This window comes from Bombina bombina, chromosome 2 (assembly GCF_027579735.1).
Source record: "Bombina bombina isolate aBomBom1 chromosome 2, aBomBom1.pri, whole genome shotgun sequence".
NCBI classification, from domain to species: domain Eukaryota; kingdom Metazoa; phylum Chordata; class Amphibia; order Anura; family Bombinatoridae; genus Bombina; species Bombina bombina.
The window spans coordinates 813519341-813538103 of NC_069500.1; the positions used below are offsets into that span (position 1 = coordinate 813519341).

Consider the following 18763-nt stretch of genomic DNA (forward strand, 5'->3'; position numbering starts at 1 on the left):
TGCATTGCCTTGTTATCTTGCATTTGTTGATTATGCAAATCTACTGTGCTGACTGGTCCTTTAAACTCAAAATCAAAGGTGCGTGGTTTTGATAGAGCATGCAATGTAAAAAAAATAATATAAAAAAAAAATGTTCCAATTACCTTCGTTATCAAAGTTAAAAGTATTTTTTCTTTCATGATTCAGCTAGGGAATACAACTTAAAAAAAAGTTTCCAATGTACTACTTTTATCAAATGTGCTTTGTTCTCATGTTATTGTTTCTTGAAGAGATATCTAGATAGGTAGTGTGCACATGCCTGGAGCACTACATGATAGGAAATAGTGCTGCCATCTAGTGCTCTTGCTAATATATAACATTGTTGAAAAACTGCTGCCATATAATGCTGCAAACAAATGAACGCTCCTGAACTCCTGGAGAACTAGTGATCAGACAAGATAGTGATGTTGTCTAACAGACCTACGCTTCAAATGGTATTTACATTGCATTTCAATTATTCCTTTCAAGTTTCTTTTAACAAAATTAATTAAAAGATACACTTAAAGGGACAAGGAATCCAAAATTAATATTTTATGATTTAGATAGAGCATATAATATTAAAAAAATTAAAAAAAAAAATGTAACTCTCATTTTTTCTCTCTTAGTATCTTTTGTTAAAAGATATGAAACACTAAAAACATTATTTCGTGATTAAGATAGAACATACAATTTAAAACAAATTTCCAATGTATCTTATTTGCTTCATTCTCTTGTTATCCTTTTTTGAAAAAGCAGCAATGCCCAACAGGCGTATAAGTACAACAACCAATCCGCAGCTAGTTTCAGCATTGCATTGCTGCTCCTGAGCATACCCAGGTATGCTTTTCAACAAAGAATACCAAGAGAACAAAGCAAATTAGATAATAGAAGTAAATTGGAAAGTTGCTTAAAATTGCATGCAGCATCTGAATCATGAAATACAAAGTTCTTTATATGAACAGTATACCTAGGAATGCTCAGGAATGTGCATGTGTCTTGAGCATTGTATTTCAGCATTGTTTGCAACAATGTTTGCAACAATGTGTGTAACAATATTATTTATGGAGAGCTCAATACATGTGTATGCTCCAGAGCGTACCTGAGTATGCTTTTATGGAAACAATGTTTTATGAAAATGTTTCAACAAATGATACCAAGAGAAAAGGGTAAATTTGATAATACACTTCATCTTAATTGTGAAAGTTGAATTTTTACTTCCATGTCCCTTTAAATAACAAGCTAGATGGGCTGATATGTTTGTGTGCTAAAAAAATAAATCTATGTTTCTGTACTGAAATAATTTTACCAAAAAATACACTTTTTCTTTGTGACTGTATTTGATAAAACTCTTCTAATCAAGGTCTCGAGCGACACACATTGTAATGTTTTTGTTTCCAGCAGCTAAATGTTAACTGAATCAATATCCTGACTTGAGACTTCCCACTGTTCCCTGCCTGCTGGGACACTTATACTATTGTAGGTCAATCTGTAGCCTCATTTAACTGCTTCAGCCATGATCTTTTCTCCAAGACTAATTGAGCAATATGTTTGTTTTCTTTTCTTTACTATATTTAGGTGATGTACACTTAATAACTGTTAAAGAAGCAGTAAAGTCAAAATAAAACTTTTTATGAATCAAATACAACTTGTCAGCTTACATCTATTAATTAATTAGCTTTATTCCCTTGGTATCCTTTGTTTAAGAACATATCTAGGTAGGCTCAGGAGCAGCAGTGCATTACTTGGAGCTAACTAGTGATATATGCCTCTTGTAATTGGCTCACCAGATGTGTTCAGCTAATTCAAAGTAGTGTATTGCTGGTCCCCAGCCCACTTAGATATAATCTTCATCATAGGACATCAAGAGAGCTACACAAATGTGGAGAGTTGTTTAAAATTGCATGCTCAATCATGAAAGTTTAATTTTGACTTGTCCCTTTACGCTCCATCAGTTTATATCACCTTTTTGACCTAATTTTAAAGGGGCACTGAACCCACATTTTTCTTTTGTGATTCAGATAGAGCATGCAATTTTAAGCAACTTTCTGATTTACTCCTATTATCAATTTTTCTTCGTTCTCTTGCTATCTTTATTTGAAAAAGAAGGCATCTAAGCTTTTTTTTTTGGTTCAGACCTCTGGACAGCACTTTTTTATTGGTGGATTAATTTATCCACCAATCAGCAAGAACAACCCAGGTTGTTCACCAAAAATTGGCCGGCATCTAAACTTGCATTCTTGCATTTCAAATAAAGATACCAAGAGAATGAAGACAATTTGATAATAGGAGTAAATTAGAAAGTTGCTTAAAATGTCATACTCTATCTGAATCACTGAATCATTTTTTTTGGGTTCAGTGTCCCTTTAAGGGACAGACCTCAGCTCACTTGCGTCTGTGTCACTCTCTATTATGATTAATTTATTAAGTTTTGCCATAATGCAGGGCTTAACAAATATTATTTGCCTTGGTGCCTATGGTGCACAGTAAATGCTCTGTCCCTGGGAGAGAATTATCATCTGAGCAGAGTTTAGACTGTGAAATCTGCTCCTATCCTTTTTGTTGCTTGTGTTTGTACAGTCACACTTAGTTACCTCATATGGTACTGTCAAGAGGAAGTACTAAAGCAGGGTATCTTATGTGATTAACAGGGCAAATATCTTGATGAAATAAGATAACGAAATCACTGCTGAAGGGTTAAACCACTGCTATGAGTGGGGTAAGCAGCAGTTCTTTAACTCCCTGATTCCCTGTATATGTTCAGGGCAATCAAGGGGCTACATTTCTGCTACATGTGTATTTCTGACAATCAAATGGAGAAATCATTGATCTGAACATGTTGTATAGCAGTGATTAAACCCCTTCTGTTGCGTTTCTTACAATCAAAGGGTGAATTCTCTGCTGCTTAAAGGGACACTGAACCCAAATTTTTTCTTTTGTGATTCAGATAGAGCACGGAATTTTAAGCAACTTTCTAATTTACTCTTATTATCAAATTTTCTTCATTCTCTTGGTATCTTTATTTGAAATGCAAGAATGTAAGTTTAGATGCCGGCCCATTTTTGGTGAACAACCTAGGTTGTCCTTGCTGATTGTTGGATAAATTCATCCACCAATAAAAAAGTGCTGTCCAGAGTTCTGAAACCCAAAAACAGCTTAGATGCCTTCTTTTTCAAAAAAAGATAGGAAGAGAATGAAGAAAAATTAATAACAGGAGTAAATTAGAAAGTTGCTTAAAATTGCATGCTCTATCTGAATCATGAAAGAAAAAATTTGAGTTCAGTGTCCCTTTAAGCTAGGGATAATCAAGCGTGTAGATCACTCCTGCATACAAGGGTTAAACTATTATTTTGTGTGTTAATGACAGCAATACAGTTAAATTATTGTATCTCTGTTACTGACTAGCAATAGTTTTGTTTTGTTTTTTCTGTCAGAAACGTATTCTCTACACATACCAATAAAATCAGCTGTGGTTCTCAACATTATTGCGCCACCCCCTAATTCTTAAAGGAACATGAAACCAAAAAATGATTTCATGATTCAGATAAACCATACAATTTTAAACAAGTTTCCATTTTACTTTTATCATCTAATTTGCTTTGTTCTTTTTGTATCCTTTGTTAGGCTCAGGAGATGGTAGCTAATAAAGGATACCAAGCGAATGAAGCTGAAATAATAGAAGTAAATTGGGAATCTTTTTAAAATTGTATGTTCTATCTGAATAATGAAAGACAACAAATTTATGTTTCATGTCCCTTTAAATAAATTTGCAAGACGCAATATAAAAAGGAGGAAGGGGTCTTAAGATAAAAATAAGTGGTAACATTTGTTAGCAAACTGCATTTTTTAATATCTTGAACCACCACTAATGATTTTTGTTGGATTCTAGATTTAAAAATAACATGTTTGCCATAATGTTAATTATAGTGTTGTTTTTGTATACTTAAAGGAATATGTTCCCTCCCAACTTGGTGGAAGCCTGCTTCAAACAGGTAATTATTACTAGAAATGTTACTTTATTTTATACTCATTCAGAAAGGGACATATAAGTCAAAATTAAACCTTGGTGATTTAGAAAGAGGATACATTTGAAAAACTTTGAAATTTACTTCCATTAGTAAATTGAATTTTGACTTCAATGTCCTTTTAAATTTAACATCTTTGTAAGTTATTTGCTTATTCTGTTTTCTACGTCAACTAATAATCAATATAAAGCCCTTTCCTATATCTTGAATTTCTCAGTAAACAACCCACCTTTGTCTAATATTTATTCCCTACCCCAGTATAATTCCTTTTATCATTTTTTAATTGCAAAATCACATGATAGTGTACCTCTCAGTAAGACCATAGTGGGACATGAACCCCAATTTTTTTTCATGATTCAGGTAAAGGATACATTTTTAAGCAACTTTCCAGTTTACTTTGATTCATTTTGCTTCAATCTCTTGGTATCCTTTATTGATGGAGCAGCAATACACTACTAGGAGTTGGATGAACACATCGTTAAGCCAATGACAAGAGGCATATATGTGCAACCAGCAATCAACAGCTAGATCTCAGCTCCTTAGCCTACCTAGGTATACTGTTCAACAAATGATACCAAGAAAACAAAGGCAAATGAGATAAAACAAGTAAATTGAAAGGTTGTTTAAAATTGTATAGTCTATCTGAATAATTAAAGAAAACATTTTGGGTTTCATATCCCTTTAACTACATTATCATTTCTACGATGACTTAGTTGACTTGTAAATCTATCCTAAAGAACAGAATTTAAATATATTTTGTATACCATATACAAAGGTTTCCATAAAAACAAAATATTGAGGTCATTTTAGTTTTGTCTTTTTTTTATTTCTACATTCAAGCCCTCCAGGGCACTATATTTAAAGACATATGGCTACTATACTAAGGACAGATGTGTCCCCCGGCCTCTGTTCAATCTTCTCTGCTAAAGTGTCATCTGTCTGTAGAGGTTATCAGCACTGGAACATAAAGTGACTCACATTTTTATTTTGAAAGTGTGTTACATTGTGTTTGTTTTATTTCCATCATCAATACCATGTGCTTGCTGAGCCATTAAAGGGACACTGAACCCAAATTTTTTCTTTCGTGATTCAGATAGAACATGCAATTTTAAGAAACTTTCTAATTTACTCCTGTTATCAAATTTTCTTCATTCTCTTGGTATCTTTATTTGAAAAGCAAGAATGTACGTTTAGATGCCGGCCCATTTTTGGTGAACAACCTGGGTTGTCCTTGCTGATTGGTGGATATATTCACCCACCAATAAACAAGGGCTGTCCAGGATTCTGAACCAAAAAATAGCTTAGATGCCTTCTTTTTCAAATAAAAATAGCAAGAGAATGAAGAAAATTTGATAACAGGAGTAAATTATAAAGTTGCTTAAAATTGCATGCTCTTTCTGAACCACAAAAGAAAAAATGTGGGTTCAGTGTCCCTTTAACTAGAAATCTCACACAGATATGCTGCAGTCCTGTAGACTTAAAAAACAAAAAACTTTATTTATTGTTGATTGCAGTACAAAACGCAATACAGCGTAAAAGTGTTCAAGGTTCCAGTCCCTTCAGAGCTCAACTCTACGGCAGTCACAGAGCAGCCCACAGAAGCCATCAATGTCAGTGATATATTCGAAAATGTGACACGAGCAATAGGCAGATTGCAGGAAATGATGGACATCGAGGAGGTGGTACCAGTGCCAGGCTCAGCAAATGGGGTGAATGCACTAGGTCTTGTGGTCTTCTCCATGTGCTTCGGGATGGTGATCGGAAAGATGAAGGAGCAGGGGAGGGCGCTCAGGGAATTCTTTGACTGCCTCAACGAGGCCATCATGAGGCTGGTTGGAGTAATTATATGGTGAGATCAAATTAAAGGGACACTCAAGTCAAAATGAAACTCTCATGATTAAGATAGAGCATGTCATTTAGACTGACCATATTGCCGCTTTAAAAAGGGGCGCATATGAAAAATACATATGTCAGGGCTGTTTAAAGAAATGCTTTGAATAATGTTCTGTTATAAGAACCCTGACATATGTATTTTTCATATGTGTTCCTTTTTTAACGGCAATATGGTCAGCCTAATTTTAGACAACTTTCTAGTTTACTTCCATTAACAAAATATGCACAGTATTTTTATACTTATTTTATACTTACTATAATTTATACTTTTTGAGTCACCTGCTCCTAATGAATTCACAGAATATATCTATATGCATTTGTGATTGGCTGATGGCAGTCACCTGATACAGGGGAAGTGGAAACAGACATAACTTTGAAATTTTCAGAAAAAAAATCTACTACTCATTTGAAGTTCAGACTAAGTGCTATTGCATGCTCTTTTTATCATACATTTCTTAATTATGCAAATCTTCTGTAATTAATGGTCATTTAAGTCTTTATATTATAGGTCCTGGAGGGGAAGGTGTGTTGTGCTTCCACTCAGACAGGTGCAGTGCATGTCTTATTTGTCTTGTCTTTATTAAAGGGACATAAAACCTAAATTTTTCCTTTCATAATTAAGACAGAGCATAACATTTTAAACAACTTTCCAATTTACTTTGATTATCTAATTTGCTTCATTTTCTTGGTATCCTTTGAAGGATCAGTTGTGCATTACTGGAAACTAGATGAAAACTTTGGGTGAACCATTGACGAGAGGTTTATATGTGCAGTCACTAATCACCATATAGCTCCAAATAATGCACTGCTTTCCCTAAGCTTACCTAGGTATGTTGTTTAACAAAGGTTATCAAGAGAACAAAACAAATTAGACAAAGAGGAAAATCAGAAAGTTTTTAAACACCTTAATGACCACCGACATACCCTGTACGTTGTTGCTTGGTCATTCAGATGCGCTCATGTTGGCACCGAAAGTGAGGCACGCACTATTGAGCAAAAATAATTTGGTATCACTGCATCATGTAAGAATTTAAAGGTACAGTAAACACTTTGATTTTGTTATATAAAATGCTAACTTATACATAGTAAACACCTTTGCAAATCTATTGTCATTATTTGTTTTCCCCCCTTTACAATAAAAATTGTGTTTTTTTTTCTAGTCCTAAAAACTGAAAGAGCACGTCAGGCTTTACAACCTAACCTTGCCACAAATTTCTCACTAATTTGCAATGTATTTCATATTTTCTGCTGAAGCCAAACAATGACCCTATTATTTTCTGATTCAAGTCCCTGTTGGCTCCTTCAGATAAAGAAAGTAGTTGGTGGAATTTGACCATTGAAAAACTATTGCAGCAAACAAGGTGCTAATTTGTTCTAATAAAGTTCATACTCTGCTGATATGTTAATCTACTATAGGAAGACTGCAGGAAATGTTCTAATTAAAAGGTGTTTACTGTTCCTTCAAGCCAATTTACACTAGTGAAGATTACATACAGTTTAATATTAAGATCACAATCCTGATATTTTATGGCAAAGTAATTTGTGTTCCATATCTATCCTACCAGGTATGCCCCTGTCGGCATAATGTTCTTGATCTCTGGAAAGATTCTGGAAATGGATGACCTGCTGGTGATGGGGGGGCAGTTAGGAATGTACACAATCACTGTGATCGTGGGACTCCTCATACATGCCCTTGTTGTCCTTCCTCTGTTATTCTTCATTGTCACCCGCAGAAACCCTTGGCCATTCATTGGTGGTCTCCTCCAAGCTCTCGTCACTGCATTGGGGACATCTTCAAGGTAACTAACAAATAATAAAAAAACAGGTGACTGAACCTGAAGAAGTTGCTGATAACATGTCAGAAATTATAATCACATGGTTAAATCATACTTCCCAGGTGATGGCGTGTTTGCATTTACTTTAAAAGAACAGAAGTTTTCCTTTTATTTATTGACCTTTGCAGTGCTCATGCATCACCATCCAACTCCCCTGTTTAACCTTTTGCGGACTTGCTACTTTGAACCCTTAAATAAATGAGAAAGGGTTCATAACACAATAAGGGATTTACCTTGTTGTGTGTCTGGAACTAAGCTTGCAGGAGATGCAATGTATAGGGAACCTAATTAACAGAGGGCCCTGGTGCAAAAATATGTTTGCCCCCCCCCCAAAGGTATATATATAATGATTTTAAGGATATATAGATGGACCTGCAACCTGCACTAATAAAAGTGTCCCTTGCATTAGAAATGTACATATTCTGCACATGCCTATGTTTAGACAGGTTGATATGGGCCCCCTCAGTACCTGGGCCCTGGTGCCACCGCACCTGCTGCACCAATGGTAGTTCCGCCCCTGATAGGGATCTCTGGAACCGGCTGAGGTCATCACTAGAAAAGCAGAACCAAGCAGCAGTACCCACGAATAATCTAGGAGAATAGTCAGAAGTAGGCGAACATTCAGTGCCAGAGTATATGTCATAAACCAAACGTCACAGCAGAAGGAGCAGGCAAAAAAGCATAATCAAAAGTTCTATTCCAGAAGACTGCAGCCAGTAAATCAATCCTCATTTCAGTGTACAGGCAAGGATAAGGCTTGTAGCTTAAACCAGGATGTAAGCAGGGGTCTATAAGAATAACCATGCACTAACTGGCGTTAGCAAAAGCCTTTTAACACCTTTTGTTCACTTTTAATTATTTGATTTTTGAATTGAACACAGTTTTAACAAGCCCTCATTTTTAATGTATTTATTGTTTTCAATATCTTGATATATTGGTTTCAGGGTATAAATGAACAGGGACATTATCCTTTATGTTTATTTTTGTATATGAAATAGCAAGCTGTGCTCAATCTCAACTTATTGTTTATAAGATTATACTCCATTAAGGGCCAGATTATGAGTAGAGCGCAAAATTGCACTTTCGCGAGTGTAATATTTGCACTCCATTCAGTAATACTGGTGGACACAAATGTGCACTGGTATTACAAATAAAGGGCAATTCAAACATGAGAGCACTCTTCCATAGGCTCCAATGGGAGCCTCGTTCTGATGCTGATAGACATGGCACAGAACCTAGTGCAACGAAGGGGGTAAGTCGCTCAGCGTTGGGCAGCATATTTAAAATATATATGAATATATACATATATATTTATGTGTTTATATCTGTATATACGCACATCAACACATAAATATATATGTACATAAGCATATACATATATTTACAGTTTAGACAAAATCCCCATTGACTGCTATGTAAAGGCACTTTTCAGTGCCGTTTTTTTCTAACACCCCACATCCCCTCACTTTAACCCTTTATAACGTGTTTGTGCAGTTATTTAAAAAAAAAAAAATAGTCACAATTTTTTATTTAAACAGTACACTTTATTTTGGGTGAAATTGGAGGACATTTATTTCATTAACCAGAAGTCTGACCTCTGGTTAAAGAATTTGAGCACAAAGGGCTACCCTGAGCTTGCAGTATCATTAACCAGCCACTTGTAATGGCTGGTTATTTAACATGCACCTGTAAACGGGCAAATTTTCCCCTTTACGGGCGCATGTTAAATTAGCGCTCCACTTGTAATCTTGGACTAACTGGGCTGCGTATGCAAGGAATTCAGACCCCCTTATGTTTCTCTCTCTATACTCAAAAGCCCGTACTTGGGTACAGAAATTATTGTTATTATTAGTAGAGGTTTCAAATAGTAAAGCTATTTGAATTATATAAACCTAATGCATCAATTTCCAATACATTTAATATTATAAGGATAGAAAAATTACAGTACAGTGATGGATACACACCTAATTTTCTGGATGGAGTAAAAGAAGTACACCTTTTAGAGGTATTTTGAAATGCTGTTTTATTCACCTAAATGAATCATTTTACATGGTAACATAGTGGATAAAGTTGAAAGAATGCAGAAGTCCACAGAGTTTAACCTTTAGAGATCCTACCTGATTTACAGGAAAAAAAGCTGCAAATTGAGCTTACATTAATACAATTTGAAAGCTGACCCATTTAATAATAAAACAATCATCCCTGAATTCTGTTTTTAGGCAGAAATATATCTAAGTAATTTTAAAATTGATTTAAGGTATTGGCATTTACTACCTCCTTAGGCAATGAGTTCCACAATTTGATTGGTCTTAGGGTGAAAAAACATTTACATTGCTGGAGATTAAATCTCCTTTCCTCCAGTCTTAAATTGTGATCTCTTGCTAGTATCTTATTAGCCTTAAAAACACCTGCCTTGCATTGTACACTCATTCTTCGCTTGTTATCTATAAGTAAGCCTAAATCCTTTTCCACCTCTGTTTTGCTAATTCAAGTCTGATTTAAAATGATAATATTAGGTAGCCTGCATATTTTTACTTCCAAAATTTAGAACCTTACATTTATTAAATCTTATCTGCCATTTACCAACCCATTCTTCCATTTTTTAAAAATCCCCTTGCAGAGCAATAACATCCTACACTGACTAATCGCCTTAAACAATTTTAAAATCTTACAGGGGAGATTAAGCTTTATTTAAAGGACACACCACATATTTTCAAGGGTGTTCCCTCAAATCTGTGCCATATTTTCACACTCAATCAAAAACATAAATGCAGACAAAATACATGCCCTGATATTGTCTTAAAAGGTAGTGATTTTTCAAGCAGTGAAAAAAAATGTTTTCAAACATAGGTTAAAAAAAAGAGATTTTTTTTTGCGTTCAGGTTTTTTTTCACAGGTTTTTTTTCCCTGTAACTTAAGTGGCCTCTGTGTGCCTCAAAACATAAAACAGAAGAAACCTTTTAATTGTACCAGAAAAAAAATAATGCATTATGCACATAATGCACATCTGGTTCTTTTTCCTCCTGTCTTATATTGGTGCTTAGTGCTTACCAGCAAGAAGATGGCGGAAATTTGCATTGATAATATAAGCGTGTTCGTATTCTCGCTTGCTTTTTGAATGGCGTTCCAAGCCAATATGGTTGCCCAAAGCATGCAAGCTCGTATATATTTTCCTGCAACGTTTCATGCATTGGATGATGACCTGTGTATATCAGACTTGACTGCTTGATTATGAATAGTGGTTTGTATTTTTCAAGCAGATTTTGAGTTGGCAATCTTTGATTTGAATAAGAGTCAAAATATTGAGTTTGACTCAAAGGAACATTAATTACTTGGCACATACAAATAATTTAGATATCCAAAAAATAGCAGGAGGTACTTTTAGCATTTTAGCAAGAAGTCACATAGCTGAAGGTTCATAGTAGCTACAGTATATTAAGCAGTATATTGAAATAGCAACCATTTAGGCAAAGCAATTACATAGCAATATCATCAGAGCTAGGTAACTACAGGAATCAAAAAGTTTTACATTCAGATTTAAAAAAAGAAAGTCGCTATACTATTAGCTGTGTGACGGTTATTGAGAATCCACAATTCATTTTAGAGGATTTTTAACTTCTAACATCCTAAATGCCAATTACAATCTCAGAAGTGTATGCTGCTTTAGATGGTATCGCTTTTATAGTGCGTTTCCCATTCACGTGCTGGTCTGGACTGTTTTTTTGTTTGTGGCCTGGTAGAGCAGTCTACTTTTGACTGTTAATTTACAATATAACTACATTTAACTGTCTGTAAGAGCAGGATGGAGTGGAACCCATATGACTTTGGAGGTGCGCTGCAAACAATGTTGGAGAACCATTTGAGGAAACTCAATTTACTGATTGATAATTGTTTTTATTGCAAGTCTATACCTCTAACTATATAACTAAAAATATACTAGGGAGCGCTCACAAGAGCTTAAGAGTATATACAAACAAATAACATATTTAATAACATCCAGAATAAAAGGTATTAAATATCAACCTGTATCTCACAAGCGCAGAAAATAAACCACAAAAGTGGATACAAGTATAATCCAAAAGACTTCTATATTTAACTGAATAATAAAATAAAATAGTGAATAATATGAAGGTGCCGGTTACAATGAAAAACAGATTTATTCAAAACACAATCTTGCAAATGTAAAATACTGTTGCCATAGACAAGAAATATATAAAAATATTTTAATACACAAAAAATATATATATAAATAGGTCGACCTAGTACAATTTTTAAATAAACAATTTGAAACAAAAATAAACAGAATTAAAAAGCACTGAATGCACTAACCCAGAGGTAATTATTAGCCTAAATTAAACTATGTCAATTCAATGTAATCAATATATATGAATTGACCCAAAAGTTCGTCTAGAGAATGGAGGCATTTAAAACGTCAGAATTCAGCTGAACAACAACCCCTGTGGATCCTAACTGATTGTATCAGAGGCTGTGTGGCAATGAAACAGTCTTGTTACTATGATCCTGTAATAATCCAAAAAGTCTCTGTACGAATATGCAGGAAATTTAATGAAGCCGTCTGGAGTCTTTATACAGATGACACTGTGCTCATATTAGTTTAAAAGAGCCGGCTTCTAATAACCAAAGCACTGATCGTGCCGTGGACCACCCACAGGGTAAACTTCTCTGATGTTGAACGAAGTGCTAGAAATTGTATAGGACTAGATTCAGCTAGAAACCCGGTGAATCACAGCAGCTTTCTTTTACGGGTTAGAATTGACAATACAAAACTAAACATACAAGACCCACCTCAAAGGTTAGTACTGCTGCTTCACCATTAAGGGTTATTTTGCCTGAATCGGTAGTTAGAGTATAAAAGCTCCCTCTCTGGAGCAACATAAACGAGCAACGCGTTTCAAAACCGAAGTTTCTTTATCAAGCTCATGAGCTTGATAAAGAAAAATAACCCTTAATGGTGAAGCTGACCTTTGAGGTGGGTCTTGGATGTTTAGTTTTGTATTGTCAATTCTAACCCGTAAAAGAAAGCTGCTGTGATTCACCGGGTTTCTAGCCGAATCTACTTTTTGGATTATTACACACGTATCATTGCCACACAGCCTCTGATAAGATCAGTTAGGATCCACAGGGGTTGTTGTTCAGCTGAATTCTGACGTTTTAAAAGCCTCCATTCTCTAGACAAACTTTTGGGTCAATTCGTATATATTGATTACATTGAATTGACATAGTTTAATTTAGGCTAATAATTACCTCTGGTTTAGTGCATTCAGTACTTTTTAATTCTGTTTATTTTTGTTTCATATTGTTTATTTAAAATTGTACTAGGTCGACCTATATATATATATATTTATATATTTTTTTGTATTTAAATATTTTTATATATTTCTTGTCTATGGCAACAGTATTTTACATTTGCAAGATTGTGTGTGAATAAATCTGTTTTTCATTGTAACCGGCACCTTCATATTATTCACTATTTTATTTTATTATTCAGTTAAAGGGACAGTCTAGGCCAAAATAAACTTTCATGATTCAGATAGAGCATGCAATTTTAAACAATTTTCCAATTTACTTTTATCACCAATTTTGCTTTGTTCTCTTGGTATTCTTAGTTGAAAGCTTAACCTAGGAGGTTCATATGCTAATTTCTTAGACCTTGAAGCCCACCTCTTTCAGATTGCATTTTAACAGTTTTTCACCACTAGAGGGTGTTAGTTCACATATTTCATATAGATAACACTGTGTTCGTGCACGTGAAGTAATCTGGGAGCAGGCACTGATTGGCTAGACTGCAAGTCTGTCAAAAGAACTGAAAAAAGGGGCAGTTTGCAGAGGCTTAGATACAAGATAATCACAGAGGTTAAAAGTATATTATTATAACTGTGTTGGTTATGCAAAACTGGGGAATGGGTAATAAAGGGATTATCTATCTTTTAAAACAATAAAAATTCTGGTGTAGACTGTCCCTTTAAATATAGAAGTCTTTTGGATTATACTTGTATCCACTTTTGTGGTTTATTTTCTGCGCTTGTGAGATACAGGTTGATATTTAATACCTTTTATTCTGGATGTTATTAAATTTATTTGTTTGTATATACTCTTAAGCTCTTGTGAGCGCTCCCTAGTATATTTTTAGTTATATGTAGAATTTTTTATAGGTCTGTAGAGGGAATCCTATATTCTAGTTGGAGTGTGTAGTATTTTTAATTGGCGCTGGTCACTATATTTTTTGCTTTACTACAAGTCTATACCTCTCCCATAGCAGCTACAGAAATTATTCTATATTATCACAGACTCGGCAATTAGCCAAACAGAGTGACTTTCATTTGAAGTTTAGACTATTGCATTGTCTTTTTATCATGCATTACATTTCATTAAATAGCCTCCCATTTTAAAATCTGTTATGCTAAAGATCTACATATAATGTGTTATTCTTTTTATAAGAATTTAGAAAATTTTCCCAATCATTGTCATGTATTCTACAGACAATGGCTTTGTCACATAGAGTTAGATTTTTGGTTGAATTATGCTGATGATGAGTTCCATGTAAGGATTGCCTTATTTACTTATGGAACGTGCCCTTTTTGGAGGGCAGAATTTTCCAATGCAAGATGGCCGTCTCACTGTCTTTAAATGTTATCTCCACAGCTCTGCTACTCTTCCTATTACCTTTAAGTGCTTGGAGGAGAACAATGGTGTGGATAAGCGCATCACTAGATTTGTGTTGCCCGTGGGAGCCACAATTAACATGGATGGGACAGCACTCTACGAAGCACTAGCTGCCATCTTTATAGCGCAAGTTAACAACTATGAACTAAACTTTGGACAAATTCTTACCATAAGGTAAATGGGAATTTATGTATATGTTTGTGCTTGTATTGTGTACACACACACACACACACACACAAATATAGACAGAATTAAAAATAGTTTTTGGTCCACACACCTAAATTATAGAATTTAAATACATTATTCAAAGTGCTGCCAATGAGATCAAATATGTATAGAGAATAATAAACTGTATAGTGCTACAACAAAAGTTTTGTATAAAATAACATGGTTTTATTATAAATATTGGAATTTAGTGAAATAGAATTAGAATGGCCTAGCCATTCACCCGTTTACAAAGTGTTTCAATAAATGTTATTTCTTACACCCTATAAGTTGGTGATTGAGATCTTAGCCACAAAATATGGCCATAGCCAGTTTCATGATAACAGAATACTTACTGTAGGTGATTTTTTGTGTCTAATACATTTCCTGACCTGATACATTAAAATTGCATTTGAGCTCTAATCTAATTCTTATAATTTTTCAACACAGCATCACCGCAACGGCAGCAAGTATTGGAGCAGCAGGAATTCCTCAAGCTGGCCTGGTTACCATGATGATTGTCCTAACATCAGTTGGACTTCCCACAGAGGATATTTCACTCATTATTGCTGTAGATTGGTTCCTGTGAGTATCATTCTATAGGTTCATCAATGCAAATAATTTAACTGTCATACTAATCGAAAGGTTTAATCAGGGCCTGCATGGATCAAATATACTATCTGAAAATAATTATTTAACCATTTGTTTTTAGCTCCGTTTGTACTTTCACGCGCATGCTAACCTGACAGAAGTTAATAATAATTCACATTCCAATGTTCTTCACATGCAGGGCAATGTAAATTTTATTTTAAATACATATTTATAGATGCAAAGGAAGGTGCACTCTCCTGAACAGTGTTCACATGCCAGGGTGCTGAATATAGGATAAAATATAGTAGCTAAAAGACAGCACTCACTGGCAATAAATGCTTTTAATTTAAATGACGTTTTGGGTTAGTGCACATGATAAATTACTTATCTTAATGTAGGTTATTGACATATAAAATATAGAAATGTTTTAATAATAAATATTATAGATACAGTAATATATATATATATATATATATATATATATATATATTTACACTGTATATTTATTCTATGGATTATTTAGATTTTTTATATTACTTATATACATTTTTTTTTAAATATTCCAATAACTAATTTTTCATGTGTGCTTACCTGACACCGTGCTAGACCAAAAGTGCGATACCTGAAGCACCTTATGCATAATTTTATATATATATATATATAGAGAGAGATGTATTTCAAATAAAATGAGTAATATAATTAGTATAGAATTATTATTTAGACACATATATATTATAGCCCTTTGCAGTCAATTACATGACCATATACCCTTTAAATTTGAACCCTTATAAAAAATATTTATGAATAGTTATATGACCATTTTGATCAGAGTGTAACAATTTAGTTTAATGTATTTATGTTGTGTTTGGTGCAACCTTTATTTTATCCCTAACCCTTTACGCAAGGTCTTCAGTCACACTAACCTAATGTGCTTTAAATTTGATTGTGATCGAGCGAACAGGTTTACTTTCAACTTATATCACTCACACAAATTAATTGTACCATAATATTCTTATGTCGCGTGCACTAATGTTATTATTAATTATTATCAGTTATTTGTAGAGCGCCAACAGATTCCGCAGCTATAAACATAGGCGGAATACAAGGAAACATTTATAGGGATCAGACGGGTAGAGGGCCCTGCCAAGAGTCGCATTGTTGTAGTTAGCTCTAAAGAAGGTGATCTACAAACAGCATGGCTCTTAGGCTTACATGCTAAGGGGGTTCAATGGGGATAGCAATGGAGGAGAGGAACTGGTATAAACAAAGGTTAGCGTAGGTTGTATGCATCCCTGAACAGTAGAGTCTTTAGGGAGCGCTTGAAGCTTTCAAAACTAGGCGAGAGTCTTGTGGAGCGGGACAGAGAGTTCCACAAGATGGGAGCCAGTCTGGAGAAGTCCTGTAAATGGGAGTGTGAGGAGGTAACAAGAAAGGAGGAGAGGAGGAGGTCACGAGCAGAGTGAAGGGGACGGGAAGGAGAGTATCTGGAGAAAGGGTCTGAGGTATAGGGGGGGCAGTGCAGTTGAGGGTTTTGTATGTCAGAGTAAGCATGTTGTGTTTAATCCTGGAGGCAAGAGGAAGCCAGTGAAGGGATTGGCAGAGAGGTGCAACAGTAGAGAGACTTGTAAGGAAGACGGGCCAGGCAGAGGCATTCATTATGGAATGTAAAGGAGCTAGGCGGCAGCTGGGGAGACTATTGTTAGCGCACCACTTGTATCTAGCTCTATGTCTTCTGACATTAAAGGGACAGTATACACTAATTTTCATATAACTGCATGTAATAGACACTACTATAGAGAATAAGATGCACATATACTGATATAAAAATCCAGTATAAAACTGTTTTAAAACCTACTTAGAAGCTCTCAGTTTAGCTCTGTTGAACAGGCAGCTGGAAAGCCCACTGCAAGTGGGAAATAAGACACTCCCCCCTCCCCATCCCCCTTCTTTTGCATATGAAAAGACCCTTTACACAAACAGGAGCAAGCTGGAGTAGGTAACTGACGGTATTCTCATAAAACTTTGGGGCTTGGTTAGGAGTCTGAAAATCAGAGCAATGTTATTTAGAAATAAGAAAAACTATACATTTAAAAAACAAAAAACTTTATGGGCTATATAAATAGATAATCTACAAAACATTTATGAAAAAAAAATGAGTGTATAATGTCCCTTTAAAGCTGGGGAATGTTAATAAGCCAACACTGAAACTCTCAGTTTGTGTTCCTTTTACATACAGAAGAAAACAAACATTGTACTGATGGATGATTCTGTAATATCTGCATCAAGTTTGGCTCCTGACAGAACCCCAGTGAATATATTAAATTACAGATTCCAGTACCTTATGGTGTGAACATCAATATATTCATTATTTGAAAGCCATTGGTTTGCAGATGAGTCATTGTTGATAATAGTTTTATTATTTACACTCAGAGCATTTGGCCCAACTAATCTGTGTTTTCAAGAATCTCTGCAAAATACAACAGCAAAAGTACTTTTGGTTAATCATTTAGTATTTTATATATTGATTCTACGTAGGCACTCATAGTCCTCTAAAGAAAGGCAGAGAAATTCTGCAATGAGTAGAAATACACCTTCTAGAATTTACTGTGGTCCATCTGATGGGATCAAGCAGACAATAGATGTATTATCTCAGCAGGCAACAAAACATCTGACCCAGCAAACTCTAGTTTATGCCTTCATTTCATTCCCTCTCGTGCTTTCAATTTTTTTGGAAACTTAAGCAAGACAAAGTGATTTTGTCCTTTTGGCCAAATAATCCCTGTTTCCCTTTTCTAATGAGACTGACTGTATCTTTCTGAGGTACAAACCCTACAATCGATAGTAGGCTAAAGATAAAGACTATTGCCAAACTATTATGTTTGTCACATCTTTTATATAGTATTGCTGTCCCTTGGGATTTCATTGGATTTATTTTACTTGAAAGTTTAATTAACATTCTCTGCTCTAGTGTCTTAACAGTACAATCCTAAGTGTTATCATCCATCACTGGAGTCAAACATACTCTTTTGGTGTAGCAATGTCTCAAAGTGTTTCATATTTGGCTTAAGTACTCCCTTGGTCTTTGTCTCTAGTCCTGAAAGTTTTGATCTCTACTTTTGAGCCTTAATGATATTTTCTTTCTAGTTTTTCATTGAGAAAAGGTAGTTATATGTTCAGTCTTTCATTTTTTTCTACACCCCAGGCCATTGGATCTTAAGGGGCCTAACATGATCCGACATGATCCGATCAGCGGATCATGTCCGACAGACCTCGCTGAATGCGGAGAGCAATATGCTCTCCGCATTCCGCATTGCACTAGCAGCTCTTGTGAACTGCTGGTGCAACACTGCTGGTTCAACACCGCCTCCTCAGAGCAGGCGGACAGGTTAAGGAGCAGCGGTCTTTAGACCGCTGCTCCATAACTTGTGTTTCTGGCGAGCCCTTCAAGCTTCGTACGGAGCTTGATAAATGGGCCCCTAAAGCTCATTTAAGAACAGTTTCAACTTCTTGGGGAGC

General features: G+C 35.0%; 1 protein-coding gene across 2 annotated transcripts in view; it reads left to right on the plus strand.

Annotated features, from left to right (window-relative positions):
- The window catches only part of LOC128649664 (excitatory amino acid transporter 1), a 98129-nt gene that overhangs the window by 74447 nt on the left and 4919 nt on the right, over window positions 1-18763 (plus strand). For both annotated transcript variants that reach the window (XM_053703048.1, XM_053703047.1), the window contains 5 exons: window positions 3965-4007; window positions 5555-5889; window positions 7499-7732; window positions 14432-14626; window positions 15107-15241. In XM_053703048.1, the coding sequence (XP_053559023.1) occupies window positions 3965-4007; window positions 5555-5889; window positions 7499-7732; window positions 14432-14626; window positions 15107-15241 (942 nt within the window). The remainder of the gene's footprint in view (window positions 1-3964; window positions 4008-5554; window positions 5890-7498; window positions 7733-14431; window positions 14627-15106; window positions 15242-18763) is intronic.